At 37.7% G+C, this 25,884-nt stretch overlaps 1 protein-coding gene across 1 annotated transcript in view; it reads right to left on the reverse strand.

Annotated features, from left to right (window-relative positions):
• Positions 1-3,702: 3,702 nt before the first annotated feature.
• The window catches only part of LOC124607169 (dnaJ homolog subfamily C member 1), a 33,614-nt gene continuing 11,432 nt past the window's right edge, over positions 3,703-25,884 (reverse strand). The window contains exons 5-8 of the mRNA XM_047139383.1: positions 24,677-24,808; positions 16,588-16,912; positions 10,786-11,019; positions 3,703-4,402 (exon numbers count right to left, since the gene is read on the reverse strand). Coding sequence (XP_046995339.1) covers positions 4,310-4,402; positions 10,786-11,019; positions 16,588-16,912; positions 24,677-24,808 — 784 coding nt within the window. The 3' untranslated portion in view covers positions 3,703-4,309. The remainder of the gene's footprint in view (positions 4,403-10,785; positions 11,020-16,587; positions 16,913-24,676; positions 24,809-25,884) is intronic.

Genomic DNA, 25,884 nt, shown 5'->3' on the forward strand with positions numbered 1-25,884 from the left:
AGCTATAATCTTAAGTATCTACATTTTACAGCACCAGCAGTAACAGCAGCAGCAGCAGCAGCAGCAGCAAGAAGATAAGACACAGGAAGAACTAACAATTTTCATGCAAAGCACAGTTACTGATTATATTTGTTAATACCTTGCAGACCAGCTGACAGACTAAATGACCGGAGACAATTGCTGCTCTGAACCTGATATATTAATTGGCATGATAGACACTTGATTTGCTATTCACACTCACACCACAATCCACATGAACACAACATGCACAAAAAAAAAACACTCTACAGGAAATGACAAATGAGATTAACTGAGCAAGGCTATATAATTTATTTTATTTGTAAATGATACTTTGTGCATGTGCTAATTTGGAATTGACTGTGGATGTGACGTGTCGTGTCTTATTGTAATCATGATTTTTCAGGACAGATCATCTCAAGGATGTTTTCTAACCTATTATGAAAGTTTATGTTGCAGGAAACATTTAATGAGGAAGAACACTTATTGTGTAGTACTGATGTAAAGGAAAATACACTTAAAAGGAAAACTTTATTAAAAAGGGGAAGAGACCTGTAAAAGAAAATGGATTTTCTGAATGTATCACAATACACTGAACCTATTAGATAATTTTTTTTATGTCTGACCCATATGTATTTGTAAATATCTAGTTTAGTGTAATTGAAAAATATAAAATATGTATATGTATTACGAAACAATGTAGTGTAAATGTATAGATACATGTTTCACAGAAAATTTTTATATCTATGTAAATATGTAACAGAAAACTGTACTCAAAGTGAAGTGATATTTGTTATGTTTTGTGCTCTCTGTTGTGAACGAACATTTTGTTTTGCAACGAACAATGTATGAACAAGTTGTGTGCAAATATAAAAAAAACGGTTCACTGCGCTCATGATGGGACACTATAGGTGACGTGAGTAGCAAAACCACGGCACACTTTTCGACGAAACGACGACACAATATCCAGGAGACGACATACGCTTTTTGGAAGACGAAATATGGAGGTTATTGAGTAGATGTAACACGGACTGGTCAGTATGGAACCACTGACACCATGAATTCCTACCACGACGAAACCACATTTTTAACTATGTCTTCCAAAGCACGCTTCGTTGCGAGATTCTTGATCTCCAACTTTTTCTTCAAGAACTTTCGTCTTAATGTAAACAAAACGTGTGACACGTGACATTTATTTTAAAGTGCAAAGACTTTAGCACAGTATAAAACTTTACTAACAAGTGACATTCTAAAGAGAATATGTTCACATATCTCTGAATATACACAAAACCATTAATTAATTTTATTTATTGAATGAACATGTGTAATAACATTTTGAAGTGAAAGAGAACAACGGACTATATGCCCAACAAAATTTTTACAAAGTAACAGCACAAGTGAATACGAACTATGAAATTCGTTATTGTCTGTGTACAACTGTTACATAAACTTGAGAACTGTACGCAGGGTAGCAGTGATAGCACTGTGCCACTACGCTGGCCTGTGATACTGGAGTTCCCGAGTTCAATACTGCGCGGAAGCGAATATTTTTATTTTTTCTTTTCACTTTCTTTGATCTTGTATGTAAATATTATTTATGTATTTTTGTGGATGTATGACATTTTATGATATTTTAAGTATGTTGAATCTGTGAAACAAGATACGTAATAACTTATGATTCATGACATGACAAATAAAGAAAATACGTCAACAAATTGCTCAGCTGCTGGTGGTACACCTTTGCTCTCGCAATTTGGGGGGCAGTTTAAGGAACCATTTGCACTCGAGCACAGACAATATTTAATTTAGTTAACTTAGATTATATGTATCGATTTTTTAAGACAAGAGAATGCAAAATAAAGCAATTAACACCGCTCTCTTGTCACAGCCAGTAGGCATCAACACTCTCATGTCATTCGTTGTCCTAGAAGGACTTAATATTTTGTGCGGCTTCACAGTTAGCCATATTGATATTTATTAGCAGAAAAGAGGCGCAGAATTAATAAGTCGCTCTCATTTGTGAATGATCTGCCATTATTTATCTAGAATTTTACGTAAGTGTAATTTATATCGTAACGTATATGTTAAAATGAATATATGTTTTATTTAATCGTATGCTTTTCTTTGTTTTAGTAGTTTTAGTCACTCCATTTTCATGATTGAAGCTGAGGTCAGATATCAGACTCTGTCTACAAAAAAAAATACATAATGAGCCCTGGCTACGTTCCGTACATCTTCGGACGTGCGAAGCTCGATAAATTCACGGCGTAAAATTTTAATCCCTCAATTACTTATCCAAACAAATAACAATTATTATTATTACAAATTATTATTATTATATTTTATTATTATTATTTTATTTTATATTTTTTATTTGTTACAAGACACCAACTGCTGTCTTTTGCAAACGTCATAGCATTTTTTTACAAGTTTAGCTGGCTATGGGGAAGCGCAGCAAACAGCCAGACACAAAATGCAAATGGATTAATTCACCCAACAGTTCCTTAAGTCGTAGGAATTCCACACACATTCAGTACTTTAGCACCTTTCTTTTACAACATTTAAGACCTAAATTTAATAGTGCACATTTTCACAAACAGGTCGATATTGTTATGATACCTTTTCCTCTTATGAAGATGAGGATGACACAAACATTCTAAAGTGCTACAGACAACATTAGAAGGGGGCAATCCTCTAACACAAACTTCTTGTGAATTGAGGTCATGATGCCAATGTGTGTGTGTGTGTGTGTGTGTGTGTGTGTGTGTGTGTGTGTGTGTGTGTGTGTGTGTGTACAATGCAAGAGCACAGATTTTATGCCACATTCTATTCTTGTCTGATTCACTGTCACTTGCAGAGGTCCATACCTAGCACCAACAAAATGCAGCCAGTGTTCTGAATAAAATCATTTCTTAGGTTTATAATTTACATATGGGAGCTCTTTGACTTTACTGTTTGGTCAACCAAAAAGTGTGTGTGTTTAAATCCATTAATATGCCATGATCTACGTTAAAGTAAGAATTCAATTGTTTTGACATTTCAGTGGTACTGCTTTCAGAGGGTGATTCTGTATTTGATAATGATGAATGATTTATCAACTTCCAAGTGTGGTTTACATACAATCAGACATATCACTTAAGTATGTACTGTAGTAGTTTGGATTTAAACCCTGACCATACCTTCCAGTAAGCACCGACACTGAAAAATATCTTCACTGAGTGCAGCCATCCAAGTTAAATTCCTATAGAATATTAATTGTTATGTAAGAAAATTGATGCCTGTTGTCTGAGCTGGATTTCTTTTGAATTCAGAAACTAAGCAATAGTTGTCAGGTATTGTTGAAAAAATTATTTTACACAGGTTTCTACTTTTGTTGTTATTTTTTATTTGGAGCACACAAGAAAAATCATTAAATAGTATTAAATAAAAAATGCTCTTCCAAAAGTATGTTGGCATACTTTTATACAAAACTCTCAGATTCTGTTTATAGAAAACAACATAAATAAAAATTTCCAGTTCAGTTGACAAAAGCTGGTTACAGACAATATAAAAACTGAAGTTTTGTGATCATTAAAATGAGCAGTCTTTCACTGCAGTAGGAAACAAAAGCTGATGGAATTTCAAACTGGACATGGATATATCAATTGCTGAGAAACCAAGATTAAGAAGAAGATTTTTGCAGTGGGGCAAAAAACAAATAGTAACACTATATGGTATGTAAAGTGTTTACATATTCATTAGTGACATGTGTATCTTTCTTCTGTACAAGCATAAACATCTGACAGTTCTTCATGCAGCCCAAGCACATTACATTTTCACTATTCTTTGATGCTGCAAAATAGTAACAATCATAAATTCATATACGTATTCATAGTTTTTATAAATATGCTATTTCTTTTTGGTCTTTTCTCAAAACAAATCATTCAATAGTTAACACAACTAAATGGTAATTACACCTTGTTCATTATGTACATAGCCTAACTATTCTTTGTTAGGAGTTTGCAGTCAAGTCACACTTAAAATGTACACATCTCTGAGCTTCGAAAAATTTCACAGACAGCAAGTTCACAACATACATCCACACATTAGGAACAATGATACATTTTTTCAATAGAGCATTCATAAAATGTGATACAAACATAGATCAAGGTGTACTACAATATAAAACAGTATTCAATCATTTGTGTATAACTTAACTTTGTTTTGTAGTTTACAAAGAAATGTAAATGCCCGCAAAACAGGAAGCACCTGAAATAATACTTAAACAATAGGCTGCCTCCATGGATGCAACCTAAGGCTCTGCCATTGGCACACATTCTGCAGTATTCTCCTTTTTCTTCTTTACTAATTCCACCAGTTGTCTATAACGATACATGCACTCTTCCTGTAAAAACAAAAAAGGTGAAATTTTAAATAATAGTTATCACACAAAATTTCGAAGAGTGTGACCCAAAAGGGAATAACCTTAATTTATCAATGTAGCTCATTATTATTCTTTTATCCCTGTAACGCTATCGATTTTCATAAAATACTATTTAACAAGATATGAACTGCTGTCAGGTATTCAGCTAAGTGGTGTCACAAGATGGTGCCGTATTTCCACAAGCTAACTTGTCACCATTCTCAGGTGGCAGGTGGTCATGATGACCATCTTTCACTGGGCTCTGTCTTTTATACCCCTCTCTCCTGCTGTCCATCCTGTGTCCACAATGCTGGTGTGCGACTCACCTGGTGTGGTGGAGGGGCAAATGATTTACACGTCTGCAGATAAAGAATCCTACACTGACGTATAGAAAAATAAGAAGACTGTACACTGTTTTTAAAGACACACAACATATTCTAGACATATAATTGATGCACCATTGGAACAAGCAATCCAAGTTAAGATTCCTACTGCTGCTTACATATATGAAAGGCCCCTGCCTTAAGCCTTTCTCAGGCTGTAGGAGGTCCAAGATTTTTCTTCAATTTCTCTTAAGTATCGGACAGAACATTAAAATATGAAACAGGTTTTGGTTTTTCTGGATGGCTAGCTAACTTATTTGTGAAGGATATAATCTGACTAGTGACAATGATCACATGTATTGCACATGTCTCTACTTTTAGCCTGCATCCAGATGATATACTTCAACAGTGACTTGACTGTTGAATATATGCCTTTTCCCAACTATGCCTTTTCCCAACTATGTGATATACTTTTTTAACTGCAAATCCTCAATGCTAGAGCTCAATTCAGCATCGACTGCTATTTGTGATGCACCACCTGTACATGAGAAAGTGAGTTACAGCATGTTACTAGTGCTCCCAGAAGTAGAAAAAGATTTCCTCAATCCAATCAAAATAGGACTACTTCCCTGACTCGTGGAGGGAAGACATTCTAACAGTTATTCTGAACAAAGAAAGGATAGTACTTGCCCAAGTCAATATCATGGTCCTATCTTCATAACTTGCATACAATATCTTTGAGTAGATGATAATCCCATATCATCTACCATATTTACCCACATATAAGACAAACCCCCTGTTTTCAAGAAGCTTCTTGAGAAAATTTATTTTTAACATATTCTGACTAATCAAAATTACAAACTTTTACAGACAAAGTATCTGCCAAAACACTTAACATTATATGTATTCTAAATCTATGCCATTTATTCATTTTGACAACATTTTCTTTTCCACATTTTTCTCTTATTAATCCCGTCGTTTGTGGTATCACTATTTTTAACCATCAGCCTAACAGCACAGCCGTGAAAGAAGTATCCTCATTGTCACAAACATTTTGATGTTTTTTCCAAATATGTTGCGATTTTTGATGTCGTGGTTAACTGTGGGACCTCTAAACACAGCTGATTTTATCCAAATACATATCGGATTTCACTTCTATACTAATGCGAGAATGTTACAATGTTTCTTGCTTCCAAACATATTGGTGGCCCACCATTCTTTCATTGGCTGTGTAGAATCAGCAGCGGACTCACCCCTTTCATTCACAGTGAGCATTGACAACATTGCAGCATAAAACATGTAAGAACACCACTGGTGACTATCTAGACATTTACTGTCTCCTGCAGACAGGAATACTATTGTTGAGTATTTGTCCAATTTTAAAGTCAATTCAGTTTCAACCACAATCAATAAAGGCACACTGCAATATAAACATGGTAGATGTTCCTAAAAATCAAAGTAAGCAGTGTAGATTCCCAAGACTGGCAACATGACACACTTTGCTACCAGCTCAGTCCACATGTACATTGTGAGGTGCATGGCAGAAGGTACCTCCCAGTGTACCAATTATTAAGGTTTCTTCCTGTTCCAGTCACGTATGAAGTGTGTACTCATCTAGTTCTCAGCCAATCTGGTATCACTGCTCTCCCTCCACATTTCCGTAGTGTTTACTTGTGCAAATGTGAAACACCGGCTGCAATATCTTCTCCCACAGAAATCATACATCGCAACAGCAATTAATGCACGAATAAAAGATCGCAATCACAATTCAGTCTAATTGCCAAATTTTCCGTCATTCCACTATCTACCGATGTCTTTTGGACTATCTCCAGACAGGTCTTGCTGCTGTATTTTTTTCTTGTGACAATAAGTCAGTCAGTTTAATATCATTTATTTGTTTTTTAGACATTTAAATCTGGATTAATTTACGCTCTCGTTTCAGCTGCATGTCACCATCATAATGTTGATTAAAATTTGGTAACAATTTTAGTCAGTGTTCCAATACATTAAAGTAACCAAATCTCTCGCCTGAAACCCACTTAGTAAAACATTAGTCTCTCATAATCAAATAAAATATTGATCTCAGTTGTGAATCATGTAATGTTTCCTGAAGAACAACATTTCCACTTTTTAATGTTACCTTCACTTAAAAAGCAGCAATAATGTTTATAAATGGTATCCATACGTGTATGAGAACTTTTATTGCAAACCTTTTCAAATATAACAAGAGTTTGTAAGTTAATAGAATTTAGTGCTATTTCCTCCTGTATTTCACAAAATTGTCAATTTTTAAGCAGAGTAATAGATTGCTGTAGCGGCTGTTTCATAATTTCTCACATATCCTTGGCACTACTGTCATTCGCTTCAAATATCACGTGATTGTTCGAGTAACATTGATACTATATCAAGCACTTCGTCATATAGGGAAATCTTGGCCTGTTCATATGCCAGTGTCACTTGTCTGTCCCTGCCCTTTTGAATGCTTCAAAATAAATCTGCACATGACTTCAATATCCAAAGATTCATCTACACATGTAAGAAGACCCCTATATACTCTATTAAACAATGTAAAAACGATAACCTCAGCAGCAATAGTTTAATCTGGTAATATAAAGCAACCTTGTATTTTTTGAATGATGAATTTGGGAAAAAACCTTGCCTTATAATCTGGTAAATATTGTATGCCCTTCAGCACATTCAACTCTAGTACTGGTTGACGAGATGATAGACCCAACTGGTTACCAAACCTTACTGAAGTCTAAAATTCAACAGGCTTTAATACACGAAGAACTACCTTCTTTACTAGCTCGAGGAAGCCTATAATACCATTTGGGAACATAATACTATCACGTAGCCCCACCAAAAGAGCTTCCGGGAATGTTAAGCAGTATTTGTGTGGCCCATCCTGTTTTGGTGATGTTTCGGACACAGAGTCAAGAAAGTGCTAACAGACTGGTTCTTGTCCCCGAGAAAGTGTTCTAAGTATGACCATCCTTGTCACAACCAGCAACATCACAACATCCATGATAAAGGAGCCAGTATAGAGGTTCAGAACTGGAGACAACTTTGCTATATTTTGACATTAAATGCCCACTTCTGCTTTCATCTCGCCGGCACACAAGACTTGCCAAAATATTGCACCATCTGGATGAAGCCATCTAGCACATACCCACAAGCAGTTAAAAAAAATCGTTGTATATTGAGAAAATTTAAAATCAAATGTAATTTTCTCTCTCCTATAAACAGAACTTACTTTCTCGTTTTCAACAGCCCGGGAGTTTCAAATACAGTCAGCATCAGCTGTGAAAGCTTACACTGTATGATAAAGTATGATCTAGTAAACACTATATATTATACTTTCTAGCTGTCAAGGGTTCTTTCTAGTCTGTCTTTGACCCCTCTTCTTAGAGTTTCCCACCCACCACATCCTGCATCCCTGACAAGCCTTAGCCTACTTACTTGCTTTGCTTATCTCTCCTCTTTTCATCATTCCACAAATACTAATCACAATCACAACACAGTCTTGAGAGAAAAAAGGCCACTAAAGAATTATACCACAAAGTTCAGTATAACATAAGTTACAAATGTACATGCTGTGAAGTGAAGTAAAAGCCATGACACAACAGCTTCATTATGTTAGTAGCCATCACAGCCGCTGCACCATGTGCTTCACACATCACCTAAATTGAGGTGGGTCTCAATTCTGAGTATTTTCTCTCCATTTCAGCATTAGAGCAACTAACATTTATTAATGTGGGAGAACAAGCAATCATACATGAAGTATGCCTTACAGAATATTTGACCATTAGATAAACAGGGAAAGAAAATAATGAGCTAAAATCACATTAGGTGTGCCAAAAGCAAGAAAGAATTAGCTTATCTTGAACTTTAACACTAAACAATTCTACAAGATAATTTCTTGCCAGATATAATCAAAAACGCACTGAGAACTGGGTGAATGCTTGAACTGAAGATCATTTGGCTGTACATCATACAACACACACATGTGAACACCATCTCCCTTCAATCTTTCTTTGTTGTCTGATAGTATAAGATGAGAAGAGATTTAACTAGAACTTATTCTTATAAGGCTCAACATGGTCAAGAATTAATGAGGCTGGCCAGCTCACCAGCCCTCATCATTAATCTGTGAGATGGATTCCATCTGGGTCAGGCTCACCTCTCCATGTCGCGAAAGTGGCATGTTAAGTGCTTGGCTATCTGTGCGGGTCGTAATACATATTGTTGGACACAGTTTAAAGTAAGGATTGGCATTACCACAGTTAATGATGGTAAATATTTTGAAATATCAGACACTGAACTAGCACAAATGATCATAAAGGATCTTTTGCATTAGCAATATCTTTTAAGTTGCTACAAATGACCACTAGATGGCACTGACTACTGTTTTACAACTGCCTGTTTGTTACCATGTGTTACTGTAAAAGTAATGACAGCCCAGAGATTAGTTAAATAATTTACTTAAAACGACCTTTGGTGGAAGTTTCAAATTAAGAGTTTTGTTCTTTTTTGTGATTTTTTCACTCCTTAATATCAATGCCTAAAATAGTTTCATGTAGCTTCAGAAAAAACTGTTTACAATTGGTTTGCAGAATTTCATTTGGTCATGCTTCCATCAGTGACAAATTTCGAAAAGCTTGACCAAATTCTGCTGTCCAAAAATCACGAAGCTGTGCACAATGTGACTGAAGAGGATCAACATGTGATTTCCCTTGAGCTAGGAACATCCTAACGCATGTTAAAAACAGCAGTACACAGACTTTGCACAAACATTTCGCTGTGAAAGATGCCTGCATCTGTTCCCGATTGGTGCCACACTATCTGACCGAAGCTCAAAAACAGGCTCTTGTTAACTGATATAGTGAAATCTTTAAAAAATTGACAGGGGCAATGCAAAATCCATATGCAACAGTTTAACAGGACATAGAATTTTGATATGATTGTATACACTGGAAACTAAGCAACAACCATTTGTTTGGGAGTTCTAACAGAAGACTACCTGTTTGTTCGCATACACCAGACATGTGACCACAGCTTTAGAGGATCAAAGTATAGTTAATGCCAAATAGTGTATAGTTTGTTTGCCACAAGTTACTAATGAAATCAGGAAAAACAACAACAAAAAATCACTCATCATCATGACAGTGCCAGCTGCCATTCTTATCAAAGAACTGATTATCTAAAGAAGATAATATTCAATTAAGGTATCACTGCCCTATTCACTTGACTCATTGCCTAATGGCAACTTTTTGTTTTATTATGTCTAACAAAATTTTGTGGATAGCAATTTTCATAACCTAAAAAATATGATGAATCCTTCCGAAACCATGTGTTCAAGGTACCAACATCAGTAGAAAGAAGGTTTCTAAGACTCATTCAAATGCATGCATAAGTGTGTAAATTTTGAAGGTGAACATTTTGGAAAATAATAAAACAATTTATACAAAGAATGTTTTTCTTTCCCAATTTTTGTAGGAACTTTAAAGGCAATCCTCTCATACTGAGCACGTAATGGTAGTATAGACACCTTTTTAGGAAATTAACTGAATTTCTGAACACAATCTCAACTCCCAAAAATAAGTCAATGTCAGGTGAAGACATAAGTATCAGCAATGAATTTAGTAGCATCCTTTAAGGTTTTTTCCTCATCAGTGTCGATAAACAGTACAACAAGAGTAACTAAAAATTCAGCATAAGTGGTTAACAATATAGACTGGAAATCTGCAAAAACAGAGTAATCAGTTTTGCCCAAATAAGAAGAGTAAAAACAGGCAATGAAAAGCCATCAAAATACAAGTCTTAAAGAAACTTTTAAAATAAAATGTAAAATTTTTCAAAGGTAATGCTAAACCAAAGATGGAATTGTATGACTATGACAACAAACACAACAACAAGTAGTAATCAATCAATTAATTAAGTCCTATGTGCCAACAGCTACCTAGAGAGACATTTCTCTGAAAATAAATAAACAAAAAGTCAGAAAGATTGTGTAACCTACTGCTCAAACATTAAAAGACTCACTTTCGTCTTTCCTGGAACACATTTTGCAATTTTCTCCCAACGATCTCCTGATCCTCCTTTAGGGAATTTTGTAAGAGCATTTTCAAGAGCTTTTTGTTGTGGCTGACTCCACTCTGAGGCAGCTGGCAGTGGTGATTCTGCAGCACGCGTTTTTGTTTTCCTAGGGAGCTCTTCTGTTGTGACCTGTGGAGGACGATAACCCTCTTCTTTCACCTTCTTTGCCATATGTGCCACCTGAAATAGAAGGGATATAAATCAAACAGGCTGTATAATGTATGCCGAACATCTTTTTTAACTTCATTCTGAACCAGAACATAACATAAACAAAAAAGAAAAATTCTCTTCATAAAACTATCAAATTATGAGGCAGACATGCTGGCCTGGACTTCCCAGCCAGGAGAAAAGTCAGTACTGCCAACAGGCCCCCATGAAAGTATACCTACTGTCATAGCTCTCAGAAGTAATAGTTTCAACAATGGAAAAATCCAGGATGGAATTTAACAATATTATAAAAAGGATAGTTGCTACTTGCCATATAGCAGAGATGTTGAATTGGAGATAGGCACAACAAAAAGACTGTCAGAAAATGAGTTTTCAGCAGAGATTGCATTTGTGTTTTCTGTTTCCGACAAAGGCCTTGTTGGCCGAAACTCATTTTCGGACAGTCATTTTGTTGTGCGTATCTGCGACTCAGCATCTCTGCTATACGGTGGGTAGCAACTGTTCTTTTCAGCACTAATAGTTTCCTTCTCAGGATTGCAGGAGATTTAGATTGGGGAAGGTTAAAAAGGAAAGGCAGGACACTTAGGCCCCAGGATGAGAGAATGGAAGAACTTGGCAGAACAAATTACGTAATTTATTTTTTGATAAATTTAAGGTATGTGTATGCAGTCTGTTGTACACAATGAAATCCCTGTGGCACCATACCATAGCACACTGCTGGAGCAGCCACAACAAATTGGTGCACCTTACTGATACAGCAGCATACCGTGACATTGTTTGCTACCGAAAATGAATTATAGCACACTGCTCCACTTTACCAATGGGCTGGGTCATTTTGCTTTGGTTCCTGTAGTGGGATGTGAACACAATATACTATGTTTGAACAAGAATCCACAATTTAATCAATTAAAATAATTAAACTGTTTGTGCTACGCATATAGAGGCTGAAAGAAGATCTACAAGTCAGAACAAAAGGCAGCTGGAGCGTTCAAAATGTAGACTATGAAATACTCTATTTATGAAGATATATTTTGTCAGTTGAAGATGAGTGAAAGCTCAGAAAGATGTCTTGGCATACATCAAACTATACAAAAAGCAGCTCACTGGAGTTTTTCTGCAAGTAATTCTTTGTTGGATTTTGAAAGGTAAGAAAAGACTGAGGCAACAACATAATGGAAGTTGAGTATATGAGATTCAAAAATATATAGGAGTGGTTTGATGCATACAGCTGATGATTATAATCAATGGAAAAATGTATAAGAGGCTTTAATGCAACAGTGGATGCCAGACAGATGATTATTATGACAAAAAAACAGGTTCAATTACACAGAAGTGATTTTGCAGTTCTTGCACATCCCTGGTTTGATAATTCTAACACAGTCTCAGAAATCATATATGCAGCAGCTGGGTAAAACGAATTATGGGCAAAACGAATTATAACTATGAAATCGAGGTACTGAGCTGAACAATAATTTAAGGAGAAGTGAAAGTATGTGGTTTTAGGCCAGTAATTAGGACAGAGCAGATAAGAGATCTCCCAGGGCTCATTCATGGCAACAAAGATTCCACCTACATCCAACCAAACCCCCCTCCCAGTTGAAGAAGATGCCACACCACACTGTCTGAGCTCAAGCACTAAATCAGAATGCCAAGCAAAAAAATGGAAACTAGGGTGTGGCAGAAAATGGGGCTAGTACTTTTAAAAGCAATTAGAACAGAGTAAAAGACAGATGACCAAGGCAACTGGCAAAGGAGGTAGGGTCGAGGCTGCTCCAACCCTAGCTGGCAATGGGACAGGTCCTAACTCAAACCACCCTGACCCTGATAAACTACCATGTAACAGTGTGACTATAACAAAGGTAATATTATATAAACTGGCATTTTGCTATGTTCTTTTCCAATCATGGATAGTTGGAACACAATTGTGCAATACCTTAATTTTCCAACTTATTTAAGTACTTTAAGAATGTGGCACACAGATCACTGTGAATTCAATACAGAAAGGTCCAATAATGCCATTCTTCAGGCAGCACTACACAATAACTTCTGGGCTAGCATAATCGTAGTCAGTCCTCATACGTGAAATACCTTTTCCTCAGACTTGAAACGAGTCCTTTGCCATAAACACTGTCACACTAATATGATTAGACAGAAAGCAAAGAAGGTGCAAGGGGGTAAATGAAACATTTACATATGAGGATTTTGAGGCCGGGCTTGGTGTGGGGTGCGGGTGTGGAGAATCACTATCAACAAACATCCCTCATAAAATCAAACAATGGAAAATCCAGGATGGCTTAACACAGGGGTGGTCAAGCTTTTGGCTCATGGGCACAAGTGCCACAGCACTCAGCCTTACTACATTTTTTCCTCCACTGCCACACCACACTGTCTGATCTCAAGGAGCAGGAAAGGAAGAACTGCAAACGCACACCATGTAAATCGCAGTACAGTCGCACTGCATACTACTTAGTTTTATATTTTACATTTGTCTATAACACAGGTCACAAACAAAACAAATTATTAGAATTAATTATTTATTTTTGGTTTGCTGAAGACATAAATTTTATCTGGTACAAACAGTAGGCATACAGACAGACGCAGACAATTTCACAGAGTTTTGCACACAAGTTGCCATGTAATCTTGACTTACATAGTTTCATAATCGAAAAACGATTTTTCACGTGAATATTTCTATTGAAATTAGTAGCAATTTTGTAACCTCACTATGGAGACTTGGAAACTCCACTTGAGGAAAGCAATGTAGAGATCCGGAACAGTTTTAATGTAAAAAGATTTGTCATTATAATTGGAATTACCTTGCAGGTCAATCAGTTACATCTGCACATGCACAGTGACAATTTCAACAAACAGCTAACAGTCTCAAAAATAGCTTGGAAAAAAATTTGAGATTGACAGTGTCCTCAAAATCTTTATAAAACTACCCTTGTAATTCTTCCAAGGCAACAATATGTTCTTCAAAACCATCTACAAGGCAATTTTCTTTTTAAATGCATCCCTATCAAATCATAAAGAAGTTACCTAGCAGTGTCTTGCTGTGGGCAGTGTGCAATCAAGTCCACTTAAAATGCAAAGTCTACACTCTTTCCAGGTGTTCTAATTTTCATTGTTGCCTGCCTTTGTCCTTCATAAATTCAACAATAACAAGTTTTAAATCGAAAGAACATTTCAGGCATCCCCCATAACTTAACCAACATACTTTGCAGTAACATATAACGTCTCCATACTCTCTGTTCAGTTCCGCTGAAAACTGTTGCAACTGACAATGGACCAATGCACAAGACTGCAGGAATTATACTATTCGTATCATCAATTTCTCCATGTACTCCAAGTTCGCAAATTTAGCACAAAGTGCTTTTTGATCTATAGAACAAGCAATCCGGATTGTCGGTCATTGTAATTGTTTGCTCTTTCATTGTCAACTAAATCTTTAAATTCTTTCTGCATAGTATTGTAATGCTGTTTCTTAGCAAATATATAGCACCTGACACTTATACGAATCAAGAATTCTCATCCCCCTCTTCTGTCATTCCCACTCATTTTAAAGAATTGCAAAGATAGATCACTAGACTGCCTCCTTCTCGGGCAAACATCCGCTGGACCCTCACACCATCAACAAATAGCTAAGATTAAACAGCACTGACAGTACGATTCTGTCAAACTCAAAAGAGTGGCACCGACCGAAAAATGATGCACAACAATGCTAAATGAAATGTTGCACTGTACTGTGTACTTCCAAGAAGGACCGAGCAATGCCAAGTGACAGGCAGGGCCCACCTACGGCCTGCACAGGCTGCATGTGTGAAGTTTGGCAAACCATGGCTAGCCCTCGTTTAACAACAATAAGAAATGGATAGATTACTTAACACACAGAGGAGGCGTGAAGAAGCAGAAAAGCACATTGAAAGAAGTCTGTTAGATATTATAAGCCATCAGACAGAGATCTTCAGGCGTACGGACAGACACGTCCTCCACCCCCTCCACACTTGTTGTGCACTCGAGGAATGGGACACAGCATCCCCGAGACAGTGATGAAGTGGGGATTTTCCTGTACGATCATTTCACGAGTATACTGTGAATATCACAAATCTGGTAAAACATCAATCTCCAACATTGCTGCGGCCCGAAACAACTGCTGCAAGAACACGTCCAACGACGACTGAAGAGAATTGTTCCATGTGTCAGGTGCGAACTATTCAATGAAACATCATCGATATGGGCTTTTGGAGCCAAAGAGTCACTCAAGTACCCTTGATGACTGCACAACACAAAGCTTTATGCTCGGGCCTTCAACACCAACATATGACTCTTAATAACAGGAAACATGTTGCCTGGTTGGACAAGTCTTGTTTCAAATTTTATCGAGCGGACGGACATGTAAGGGTATGGAGACAACCTCATGAATCCATGGACTGCCCATGTCAGCAGGGGACTGTTAAAGCTGGTGGAGGCTCTGTAATGGTGTGGGGCATGTGCAGTTGGAGTGGTATGGGACCCCTGATACATCTAGATATGACTGACAGGTGACACATATGCAAGCATTCTGTCTGATCACCTGCACCCATTCTTGTTCATTGTGCATTCCGACAGACTTGGGCAATTCCAGCAGGACATGTTCAGAATTGCTACAGAATGGTTCCAGGAACTCTCTTCTGAGTTTAACCCTCTCAACATGAGTGGGAGCGCGGTGCACCTTGTACACACGAAAAGAATAGGTTTCCTTATGTTACCAAGGTAAGTCATGTATGGTCAAAATCACAGTTTAATCTTAGTTTATTTAAACAAGGAGAAAATAAACTTTCATAATATGAGCTAAACTATTGTTTTATTAAACAATAATGAAATAAATTTTCACTATAACTCTCTTTTAACAAGGACAAGTGTTAAAGAGACAGTAATGACGCATTTGAACCACTAAGCAGTGCAGTTGCATCAGATCTCTGTCTGCTGCTTATTCTGAAATTATGATTTCAATTTTATTTCCTACTATGACATAATTTTTGTCTATATTTTAGTACCAAATATCTGTACAATGTACGTCCATGCTATGAAATCTCTTTTGGACTTATTCTTAAATTTTACAACTTATCCTTAAGAAAGACCAGACATCTGGCCGTCATTTCACCAGCTATCCAACACACTGTGATTGTTCCCTTGTAAGAGATACACTGTTTATTGTCTCTTAGGCTTTTAAAATAAAGTAAGTAATTTATGTTTGAGTAATAATAATGAGCCAGTTGACATCAATAAAAGAAAACTTTTTCTAAGAGGAGATCAGATTGGCAAGAAAACGAAGCACCATGCCATCCTCCTAAGAACAGATTTTATAAAATCAGTCACAGGTGTGTTGCTCTGTAGGGTCACTGTGTACAAAAATCACCTCTTGCAGACAACAAGCAGTCTCTCTTACCTCGGTCACTTACAAATGAAATGATATTGGTTCATGAATGTCTGAAAATACTGAGCTGTTATTCAGTTCTTCCTTATGTTTACAATACATTTTAAGAAGAGTTATAGATTACGCTCCCTTCTTTTTCACTAGACAAGTACCTCGAAGCTTACCTCTGCTGCCGGCCTGTGCATCGCAGCGGCCACTTTTTCCCAACGCTGTGGAGTGCCTTGTGGATATCGTTTAAGCTGACGAGACAGCTCAGCTAGATCGTCATCGGTCCACAGGCCACCTGATATGTAAGGAGCTACTGTATCTTCTTCCTGGGCTGACAAGTCATCAACTGACCCAGAAGATTGAGCTGTGCTCAAATCATGTGGCAGTTCATCTTCAGCAGCCAGTACCTCAGGAGGGGCAAATTTGGGCTTGCGGCGACGTGGGCCCCTCGCAGCAACTTCACGTACTTGCATAACAGGTTCTTCGTCCTCTTCCTCAGATCTTTTTGAAACAAAGACAAAATGTTGCACTGGAGAATAGTATTAAAATCTGGTGAACAGTGAAAATTTACATCATTCACCATTCACAACGACGCTACAGTGAAATTTGTTGCCTGATTGTGTTACTCAGTAAAATCTCCATAAAATATATGCTCCAATAATTCCTTTCAATTGTTTCATATCCAGACCAATGTGTGTCCGATTCCCATTTGTGGACACCTATCTCTTAAGGTATTCAAATGCAGTCAACATTTTACCATTCTTTAAATTAGTATAGACTTGATGCTGACAGCCAACAAATATAAAAATCATACAGTATACATAAATGAAGGCACTTAATCACACATCTGCAGATGTATAGTGGGTGACAAATTTACACACACACACACACACACACACACACACACACACACACGGAGAGAGAGAGAGAGAGAGAGAGAGAGAGAGAGAGAGAGATAGAGAGGGGGGGCGGCATGGGGGGGGGGGGCATGGGGGGGAGGGGGGGGGCTGCCAGCAACATCTTGTGTAGGAAATGTATAATGTAATGTGACTAGGGCCTCCCACTGTTCACGGGGGGGCAAGTCTTTCGATTTGATGTCACTTCAGCGACTTGTGCATCCATGGGGATGAAATGATGATGATTAGGACAACACAACACCCAGTCCCTGAGTGGAAAAAATCTCCGACCCCGCCGGGAATCAAACCCAGGCCCTTAGGACTGACATTCTGTCACGCTGACCACTCAGCTACCGTGGGCGGATATCATCTGTAGTAATGTCAATCTGATAATCCATATGTGAGAATGCAAAGAAAATCGAAAATCCATTATTTTCGAATAGTGACATGAAAAAATATAGCCCACAGAGGTGGAAAAAATGATCTTGGACTGAGTGTAACTGTGTAGTGATTCTCTAAAGTACATGTAGCTGTGATGGTACTATGAATCCTACAATCAAATATGTATACGAGTTATTATATTATGAAGAAGAGTTATAAGTAACCCCACTACTATAAAAAGTTTGATTCTGTCAAAGCAAGTAAAAATTAAATGAGACAATCTAGTGAATCATCTCTCTCTCTCTCTCTCTCTCTCTCTCTCTCTCTCTCTCTCTTTCTCTCTCTCTCTCTCTCTCCCCCCCCCCCCCCCCCCCCATCTTTGTCTACCCTTGTCCTTCTCATCAGAAGGCCCCTCTCATCCTGCAGTTCGAGTGGCCAGCCATTCCTTTTTTATGTTCCTCAACGTGTCCTCCGCCGTGACGAAGGAGCTGTTAGTTCTGAAAGCTAGGATAGTGCATCACCTTTACTGTTATATACGTCTATTGGCAGCTTTATACATTTGGCTCCTGAAGGTAAGTACAAATAAAAACAATTTATGAGATCTAGCAAAGGCACGGACACTTAACCTCACACCCGTCTCCACTGCAGGATTTTAAAAGCAACGGACTTTCATTCAGTTTTTATCATGATCTGTAGTCCCATACTGCAATTCCAGAAAGCATGCTATGATTCTGCTGAAGGAAACCGAGGCTGGAGGTAGACGATCTCACTTCCGCAGGATGCTTCACAAAACATTTGGACAAACAAAAACTACCAGAGAGCAGGTGCTTTTTCAGACTGGAACTCAACACAGGAAATGAGGGATGAATTGTGCAGAAGTAAAACCGAAAATAACTATTTGCACATTAGCAGAAGAGCTTTGGTACAGTAAAAATATGTTAACAAGGTTTGTTTTCCAGTCGCAACACTATAGTGCTGGATGTGAGCGCTATGAACTACCTGTCAGCCGTGAGTGTACACAAACAAGAATTTTGACTGGTAGAGGGGACGAGTGGTGCAGGGAAACAAGCCCTCTTGCAGGGCAGCCAGCCTATACCTGTGTTCTGGATTTCTGCAAAGCCAGAACTTGACACACGGCCCTATGACGAAATGCCAATCACTTCTGGTGTTTTGATGGACATTACTGAAAACGTGATGGGCCAAGATTAGTTTCTTCACTCATTTCAAATTAAGAAAATGTTGAGCAATGCGCAACACAAAGCAATAAGTAATGGGTACCACACAATTGCTTCCTGATGCTGACAGTGTGGTAAACAAGGTAGTCCAGGTCAACTTCAACCAGTACTTGATGCAACCACAGTATAAAACATCTGTCACCTAGAACTGCCACATTAAACTGTCTCCATTTATTAACTTTTAAACTTTGGCTAGGAGAAAAACACGCGAGTTTCTTTCCTCTAAGATACTACGCTCAACACTCGAGTCCCTATGTTGCATTACAGCACTTGTACCCTATACAGACCATTCCACTGCCCACAACTCGCGTGAGAGCAGAGCATCAAGTGCACCAATACGTCATCACATTTATGCACTTTTTATTTTGCAATCATGGTCTTACATGTTTATCTTTAGAAATTGGGCTTCACTAGATGATCTTCACTACTAGTAACTGAAAACTAAGTAATTTTTCAGTATTTATAGCAGAAAATACAGCTATTGCGAACTATCTCTGTTAAAACAGTTCATCTGGGTTCAACTCACTATGAAACAGCATTTATAAGGTAATTTAGCATTTTCTTATTTTGAAGCAAAATTCACATCTGTATTCACATTTATCACAAATTACGGACTTTTCAGGTCCCTATTTATGAAACTGCAGGGGACATGTGTAATTAGTTGCCAGAATTTTAGACACATGAGGAGATTCTGTTCCCACTGCTGTTAATTAGAAAGTTCTTAAAAGCATTATACACATATGTCCTGCTAGAGTTTTAGTTTATTACTGCATGGAGCAGGTGCTATTAGCAAAATGAACATGTTAGCTAAGGCTTGTAAATGATGTAACATAGCTTTACAGCTTTAAATAAATGTGAAATAAAATGTTACTATGATACATGAGCACAATATTGTAACCAATAAGCTATGGAATGAAGAACGAAAATAATTTTGTGACAAACAGTATTTTACGATGACAGGCATTTTTAAGCATATACAGTGAAACCCTTCTTTTTCACTTCTCAAGGGACTTCTAAAAAAATTGTGTAAAATGCAGGAAAGTGTAAAATGTGGGAAATAACATTTTAAGCTACGAAAGTTGCGTATAGGTTACCCCCTTGCATTTTCACACTTTATGTATGATATGTGCACATAACAGGCATCAAAAGGCTTTCAGTGTCTTGTTTATTATCTAATAAAAACCGCTGATGTAACTGGAACTGACAACTGTTTGGGAAGTAGGAACGTTTGGCTCAATTACATAAGCCATAATCGATGTTTTTGAAAGCCTACAGCTGTCATTCATTATTTAAATAATAAAAATACTGCACTAGTTACTTGAATACGTGTTAGTCTGCATCTCTTGCACTGTAGTCATCTTTTTGATGTTATCAGGTACTGTGCCTCCTCGCTAATGTCGCACACCACACACATACAAACTACACTCTCATTGTTTGTTTGTGCAAGATCACAAAAAGTACATATGTAAATACTGCACTTGACAACAAGAATAAATTCTTGTAACACTTTTTGCTCATCATGCAAACAACACATAACCAGTGCTGCGTTAAAGCAAAAACATTTGAGGAGTGCAAAGTGAATAACAGTGTCTACTAGCATTCCAAGTGGTCAAATGCCAAAACGTGTTAAATATGGTTCGACAAAGGTGTCACAACAATCACGAAACTGCACAGTAGAGAGAGTTTGGAAATGGTTGTGATTGGTCATGACATCTTTATTCGAACGAACGTAGTTACTCCCATGAGCCACCACGTCAAGTAGAGCTTAGTAGCGGCGGGAGATACGGCATGAATTGTTCCAACTCTTACTTGTTTACCAGTTCAAACTGGCTGAGTAGAGTGCCCTGGTACCAAAAAACTTAGCCACGGAATATTTGTAAACACTACTGGATGGCCAACATCAAGCCAGCGTCATTTTCTTTCTTCATGAATATGTTTTCACAATGCGTAAATCCCGGGAAAATTATTAATATGTTCACACAAAATCAGATGTTAATTAGCATTGTGGAAATAGGAAATTTGACGGGAATGATAAAAAAAATGTCATAAACGGCGGGAAAACATTAATTCCAGGAACGTAAAAGCGGGGTTATAGTGTATCTCTCCATAGAGCCTTCATGGACTCCAGAGTCTGTACTTCAAAATGTACTGTAGTACATTCACTGTTTCCCTTACAATTTTTGACTGCTCATACTGCATTATCTGGAATCATGTACTACTGATACTTTCACAATGTACAAGGCAAATACTCATAAAACTGTAGAAACATATACTCATATAACCTCACATGATGGAGGTAAAATATTACAAACGTTAATAAACTCATGGTCCATAGAACACATCTGAATGTCTTTCCACTTGGAAGCTCCTAGCAAGCATTTAATTGACTATTTCCACATGGAAGTTTGCTAACACTTGCACTGCAGTAAGGAATGAACAGTGACTGTGAATGCAGATAGACAAGTCTCACTCCATGTGAGGCGCTGCAGCTATGTACTGGGCAACACTTTAGGGGTGGTGGTCTATCACTGTAACAACCAGTTTTCAGTTATATCAATTTTTTCATCTGCAGTTTAACCTGACTGTTAAAACAGATCAGAATAACCAGTTTCTGAAATAGCCTTTCTTTATAGCTGTTATTTCCATAATCAATGACGACGTCAAACAAAGATCAAAAAATTATAATTCAGGTTAAGAGTATGAGATCTCAACTGATACGGGGTTGAGGCTGTGGCAGAAATCTGTCTCAGTATCTCTAGCAAAGATGGCAAAAGGGAAGGAGACAGGTGTGGTAACAGAGTGCATAAGGTCACATTCCGATTATTTTCCTGCATCATCACTCTTGGATGGAATCAATTTTTCAGCCCGAAGCAATCACAAAATTAAGGATTCAGTTATTATCCCAAGTTTACAGTACGTCAACAGAATTACACGTATGTCAATCAAATTTACCTGCTCTCCTTGTAAAGTGCCACTGTTTCGTTTGTGCACCCCATTTTCAATCTTTTAACACAAATGGAACACTGCACTTAATTCCTACCACTCTTCGTAAAATACTCCCAAATTAGGAATGATGTTATTCTGCAATACAACCAATGTCCAACGACAAAGGTGAGGAACTACCGTATTTACTCGAATCCAAGCCGCACTTTTTTTCCGGTTTTTGTAATCCAAAAAACCGTCTGCGACTTAGAATCGAGTGCAAAGTAAGCGGAAGTTCTGAAATATGTTGGTAGGTGCTGCCACAACTAACTTCTGCCGTCGAATATATGTAGCGCTACACAGGCATGCTTTACAGGCACAAAGATAAATACTGGCGCCAAAACCTCTGCGTCAGTAAATAAATTTAAAAAAAACATGGAAGACGAGCTTTTTTCTCCGCCCCGAATTTCGACCACTGCATTTTCATACATTATCCAACGAAGTAAATACAAACTCCGTATTGTTCATCTTCGAATGTAACAGCTTTTCAATGTACTACGAAAATCCGACTGGCAAGACCGTTTGCGATGTTTGTCAGTATGGCCAATTCTACGTTCTGATTTTTTCTCTACCTGTGAGAAGAGATGGTTGCTAATGGGAACTTTTGTGAATTCTGAATCACATGCAGTATTCTCTTCACCATAAGAATAATACGAATATAAACATTTTACCATGTATTCTTTCATGTTTGCTGCTATCTCATTTAAATCCTGTCTGCCTAATAAACTACGAAACTAGAATGAGACAACACAAACTCTGAAGTATACACATATGTCATGTTCATATTCGTATTATTCTTATGCCTAATAGTGATATAGTCAGAAGTGAAGCACGGCAATTGACTAGATTTTTAAATCTAAGATGACTAATTTCTGTGCAGAAAATAATGTACTAAAGTGGCGTCTGCAAATATTTTCAAACGGAGGAAATTTTCACTAAACTCTCGTTCAGAACATCTTCTATCATATGGAGTTTATTATTTGGTTCTTGATGATCATTATCAAAGAAAGCAGCAGTGTAAATAACACCAAATAGCAGTCTCTTGCCATTGTTTCGCTACTGAGACAATTACTCTCTTTTTTTTATTGTAAGCGGCGGTAGCAGGCACAAAAGCAAACCATGCCGCGAGCGGCGACAGGTCGTGAACATTCATTATCGGAATGCGACAAACAATGCATGACACAGTACAGTAATGCATTTTCAGCTTAGAGTGACGAAAACACCTATAACAAAGAGAACGGCAATTATCAGATCAAAGAAAAATAAGCAATCAATTCAAACCAGACGAAGCACGTGAGAAACGAAGGGTACGCGCATAAATAAGGACGGAGCGCCTGACGCATAGCAATGGCTACCTGGTAAAGCTTAACTGCTAAGCTTACGGCTCGAACCGAACTACTGCAGCTGTATCGTCATTCATTCGACCTGAATTCTATCTCATATTACAATGGACCAACTTTGTTTCGATTTGGAGGTGCGGCCTAAAACTTTTCTCTCCCCTTGAATTTCGAGTCTCAAATTTCAGCTGCGGCTTAGATTCGGGAAATTATTTTTTCCTTTATTTCGAGTCTCATTTTTCAGGTGCGGCTTAGATTCGAGTGCGGCTTAGATTCGAGTAAATACGGTATCCTACAGAACAAGTGTGGGCAAGTCTTTAACAAGGCATGTACATGCGTGCCACCTAATAGGCCAGGCTTCACCACATGGCACCAGGTACATTATTGTCTCACCAGTGGTGTACCAATTCTTATGTCATATGTTTGTTTCTCGTTTTGGTGTGACTATTAAAATAACACTAATTGCTATTCCCATTTTCTACAATAACCAAATATTTCAAAGCAATGGAAATTTTACAAACAAACATTGCTCTCATCATTCCATGTAGGCTTTCACGCCCGGCGTCTTCATCGGTAAACACTTCCGGGCTAAGTTGCCGTGGTCGATCTGTAGAACTTCTTCTCCCTGAGGTTTCGTTCTCAACTACGGAGAACATCTTCCGAGGTGAGTCAACCGTGCATCAATACACGGTTGACGGAGCACAAAAGAAACTGTCGTTTGGGACATATCGACAGTAGCGGAACATGTTTTTAAGGATGGAGATCACGAAATAAAATTTGGTGAAACAAGCGTGCTAGCGAGGACGTCGCACTATTATACACGTATGTATAGAGAGGCAATTGAAATCCACAAACATCAATACAATTTTAATCGTAAAGAAGAAGGATTAAAATTGGATAAGATATGGCGGTCGACGTTGCAACAATCACGTGACAATCGATTGCCTGCAATCGAGAGAACAGACGATAGCCAGAGATAGCTGCACATCGATGCCACGTGACGTGCGGTGGCGCCCCCTACGATATCCATATAAGTGGCGGCCCCAGCTCCTAGCAGCCAGTCGTTGACTCACCTCGGAAGATGTTGTCCGTAGTTGAGAACGAAACATCAGGGAGAAGAAGTTCTACAGATCGACCACGGCAACTTAGCCCGGAAGTGTTTACTGATGGTGATGAAACATTGCTCTTTTTTAAAAAAGTTTTATTTAAAAAACAAAGAATTTTTGCACGCTGTTACATGAAACTGATGTGCCTGTTTTTACATGGTTATTAGTAAAAAATTGAAAGACCTGTTACAACCAAGACCAAACAAATACCAAAAATAGCAGTTATTCAGAACCAAAATACCAGTATCAGTTTTAACCAGTAAGTTTTTCCCACCCATACCACATTTAGCATGATTTTTTGACTCTTTATTAAAATATTGTTACTCACTCAGCTGTGTCTTCCTCTTTCCTCTGCTGCCGTCTTGCCAGCATGTTCTTTATCAGCAGCACACTCTGTGGACACAATGTCAGGACGAACCACAGCATCCTTGGTAACTGGAATGGCAACGTGTCCCAAACCCTGTCATCAAAACAAGACATTATTTTTAGCTAGTACACTAATAATAAATAAAAACGGAAAACCAATTCAAAAACAAGTGTTAAATTGGCAAAGACAACTACTTGGACAGTTTACTGCTTCTTTGCAAATTTTAAAAAAATATTTTTATAGTTAACTTTAATTTTGCTTCTATCCCTAAATAACTAGTACATAACATTTAAAGCAAAACACCATATCCACTAAAGTAGTTCTGTGAGCTCGCTAATGAGGTCTCATGATACATTTCTGTATCATTTAGGACATCTCCATCTAGAAACGTAGACAGTAAATGAAGAAAAGAAAGCAAAAACATTGCCAAGTGGAATAGGAAGCTAAACTCTGAGCATCAGAAACTAGTGGTTTGTACTGCAAGGGAAGTGAGAAAACAACTACATGTAAACGACTACTCTGCAATTTACACTTAAGTGTTTGGCAGAGGGCGCATACAACCACTATCAGAGTATTGCCCTACTGTTCCACTCTCAAAAAGCATTTATAAGAAGTGAACACCTCAATTTTTTGTGCTATCTCTTATTTTATTGTGACAGTCATTTCTCCCTATATGTGTATAAAACTCACAACTGCCATAGATACTACTTCTTTGAATCTAAGGCACACTAGGCAATGTTAACATATTAAGTAAGAAATGGAAATACCCTTAGGAAGCAGTCCAGTGAGTTTTTAGTTTTTATCCTCTTTTTTTTTAAAAAAAAAAAAGATAATATTTTGGATATATTTTTGTTCAAGATTGTTTGATGCTAAGAGGTCTAGTATGTTATTGCAAATCATTTACCCTTCATGTGGGCTCCAAGACTAATTGCCTGGAGAAACTATTTAGTACAATCTCAGATGATGTTTTATGCTTACCACCAACTTTAAACATGTATCTTCAACATATTGGGGGCAGGGGGGTTGGCAGTGGAGGCAAGTAACCACTTCTTTACCCAAATGGTTGACCTGTTCATTCCCTAAGATAACCATGAGACTTGGTGCCTAGAGAAAGAGAACTGAGCAGCAAGTAGGACTAAGTTCAGCGGGCAGGTCAGGAAGAAAAATTG

This window comes from Schistocerca americana, chromosome 3, assembly GCF_021461395.2.
Source record: "Schistocerca americana isolate TAMUIC-IGC-003095 chromosome 3, iqSchAmer2.1, whole genome shotgun sequence".
Taxonomy (NCBI): Eukaryota; Metazoa; Arthropoda; class Insecta; order Orthoptera; family Acrididae; genus Schistocerca; species Schistocerca americana.